At 59.2% G+C, this 3134-nt stretch overlaps 1 protein-coding gene across 2 annotated transcripts; it reads left to right on the top strand.

Moving 5' to 3' along the window:
- Positions 1-565: 565 nt before the first annotated feature.
- On the top strand, positions 566-2808 carry HAND1 (heart and neural crest derivatives expressed 1; the record flags this gene model as incomplete). 2 transcript variants are annotated; one of them, XM_081091110.1, is made up of 2 exons in its annotated part: positions 566-1108; positions 2707-2808. In XM_081091110.1, 2 exons carry the CDS (start codon positions 566-568, stop codon positions 2806-2808), a joined length of 645 nt encoding a protein of 214 aa, XP_080947236.1. The 2 variants fall into 2 exon arrangements, with proteins under 2 accessions (XP_080947236.1, XP_080947235.1); XM_081091109.1 differs by having other exon boundaries at positions 2704-2808.
- Between the last annotated feature and the right edge of the window lie 326 nt (positions 2809-3134).

Raw genomic sequence — 3134 nt, 5'->3', positions numbered from 1 at the left:
CTCTAGATTTTCCCCCTTGGTTTTGGGGGAGCGGGTGGCAACCACCTTTCAGGGCGCTGCCAGGCCTGTGCCTCGAGTCCGCTGCCCCTGCCTCCCCCACCCCAGCCGAACACCGGGAGGGGGAGGGGCGAAGCGGGCCGCCTCCCTGTCCCCCCCGCAGGCAGCCTGGAGGCGAGTGGCTCAAGCTGAGCTTAAAAAACAGGGACGGCCACCCCCACCCCCCTGCCATTGGTTCCAGGGAGAGGTTGACATCAAAGCCGTGGCCGTATATAAGCCAGACCCTGAAGGGGAGGCCGCAGAAGGGTTAAACAGGTCTCTACGCCGCATCTGTATCTGTATCCTCAGTTCGTGGCACCGCCACGGAAGCGGCAGGCTGCGCGTCGCTTCCTTAGCCCGGCCCGGGACTCTCCCCAAGCCCCGCGCACCCACCGCCTTGTCTGGGACTCTCCCAAGCCCGCGCCCCCTCGGGAGCGCCGCCGCGAGCTCACGGGTGGCCTCGGTCGTCTCGGGAGTGCATGGGGCGGCACTAAGTGGGCTGGCGGTGCAGACCAGGTGCCGCTCCAACATGAACCTCGTGGGCAGCTACTCACACCATCACCACCATCACCACCCGCACCCCGCGCACCCGGTGCTCCACGAGCCCTTCCTCTTCGGCCCGGCCTCGCGCTGTCACCAGGAGCGGCCCTACTTCCAGAGCTGGCTGCTGAGTCCCCCTGACGCTGCTCCGGACTTCCCCACCGGCGGGCCACCACCCACAGCAGCGGCGGCCTCTGCCGCTTACGTCCCAGACGCCAGGTCCGGCCAGAGCCCGGGGAGCCTGGAGGCCCTCAGCGGCCGCCTGGGCCGGCGGAAAGGCTCAGGACCCAAGAAGGAGCGGAAGCGCACGGAGAGCATTAACAGCGCGTTTGCGGAGCTGCGCGAGTGCATCCCCAACGTGCCGGCCGACACCAAGCTCTCCAAGATCAAGACTCTGCGCCTGGCCACCAGCTACATCGCTTACCTGATGGACGTGCTGGCCAAGGACGCACAGGCCGGCGACCCCGAGGCCTTCAAGGCCGAAATCAAGAAGGTGGATGGCGGTCGCGAGAGCAAGCGGAAAAGGGAGCTGGTAAGTTCGGGGGCTTCTAAACTCCAGCCCAGGGCGCGAGCGGTGGGCACTGGCAGGCGAGCGCGCCGTGGAGGAGCCTGTGTTGCGGTGTGCGAGATTTTGAGAGGCTGCGGGAAGTTCTGAGATGGTCGGAATGTGGGATTGTGTGCGTGAGGGAGAAAGATTAACATATGAACGTAATGAGGGATACTGTTTGTAAGGCTGTGAATGAAGACATAGTCTTAACTTTTTTGGAGGGGCTATGGAGTCCCTTTTAAGAATCCATTGGAAGCTTAAGACCCGGAGAAAATACACATATATTTCGCTTCCAATTTCGAGGGGTTCTTAGCTCCCCCTGGCTCTCCTGGAAGCCACTTTAAGAATGCTGTAGGAGTTCCTTACTTAATGTGCCTGAGTGTGAATTTATGCTTACGGACTTAGTTACTGTTTTCAAAGGACCTTTGCTGGAGAGGCTAGTCTACCTCCATCCTCCTATAGACAGGGAAACTGAGGCCCAGAGAGGGACTGGAGGTGAAGGCCGCCTGCCTGAGGAGTCAGAGATGCAGCTGGGGTAAAACAAGTCAGGTCTTCTACTCTCAGTCCAGAGCACCACTTCCCACGGGCTAGTTCCAAGGGCGACCTTGATGGTTTGGTGTGTCCACATCAACAAGGGAGAGTCTCACTAACTTCTTTTGGCTTTGGAGAGCACAGCCTCTACTTGGCCTTTCTCCATCCTCTCCAGTGAGGGAGACATTTTCTGAAGCCTGATTCTGCTGGCCCAGAGCTGTGGAACCTCAGAGGGTGGAGATTTCCAGGCTAGAGAACTAGTTTCTCTAGGTTAGTCCGCTCCGGCTCAGGCTGCTGCCAGAGGAAGCTGACTAGAGAGCCCCGCTGGGTTTGGTCTGACCCGCAGAGGCTGTAGCAAACTAGGGAAAGCTCAACGGGGGAGACTGGGAAAGATAGGCATCGAGTCCGTAAACCTCTGCCCTCAGCTAGAGGAGATGCAGGCCCAGCGACGCCTCGGTGGCAGTAGTTACTGGGCGTATTCCCACCTTCTACACTTCACCGCCTTTTCAAGAATCGCCGCTGGAGAGCGGGGAAGGGGGTGTGGAATAGTAGGCCAGGCAGAGTACCCTTTGCCCAGCCGTCTGAAGCTACCCAGCACCAGCGGGCGGGTGGGGATCCAACCCAGTGTCCAAGCCCAGGGGCTAAACCAGATTGGAAAGCCCGGGGTCTGTGTGGGGAGAGCAGGTCCTTGAGCGCGGGCGGGAAAACTGTGGGTTCTCACCCCTCCCATTCCAATCCCTGCAGTCTCTCTCGGGCGCCATCACGCCAAACCTAGGCGCATCAATTTCACTAGACACAGAAAATTCTCATTATGGAACCCCCAGCAGCTGCCCAGCCCATACTGCCGCCACCCCCGGACTTGGAGCATAAAGGCAAATTTTATGAGCTTGTTTGCCTATTTCACAAACAGAAATCCGTCACTTATTTAAAGGCTCCCAGTTACTGCTCCCAACACCTTTCTCCCGACCCCACTCTACGCTCTGGCGACTGGAGCAGAAAAATTTAAACCTGTCTCTCTCGCCTCTTTTTTTGTGCATGTCCTCTGGCAGCAGCAGCACGAAGGCTTTCCTCCTGCCCTGGGCCCAGGCGAGAAGAGGATTAAAGGGCGCACAGGCTGGCCACAGCAAGTCTGGGCGCTGGAGTTAAACCAGTGAGCCAAGGCCCGCGCAGAGGACCCCACCACCGCGGCCGACCCCAGAGGCCCGGGAGGAGAGGAAGGAGGCGAGCGCCAGGCTCTGGGTACCAGGGGCTTATGGGGCGCGTCCTGCCGAGCCTCTGCTGTGTGCTGGCAGGTCGCTGGCTGCAACAACACACTTGGATCGCACGTGCAATGTCATTTGAAATTGTTTTTAATACATTAAGAGAAAGAGAAATATATATATCCACCCCCCATAACCAAGAGGGCGGCTCTTGGCAGCACTATATACGAAAGGGAGAGACTGTGGGACTCCGGACGAGCGGCTAAGACGCACCCTTCCAA

This window comes from Myotis nattereri, assembly GCF_964212035.1.
Source record: "Myotis nattereri genome assembly, chromosome: 5".
Lineage (NCBI taxonomy): Eukaryota > Metazoa > Chordata > Mammalia > Chiroptera > Vespertilionidae > Myotis > Myotis nattereri.
The sequence above is the reverse complement of the archived record's forward strand: the minus strand, read 5'-3'. Positions and strand labels throughout refer to the sequence as shown.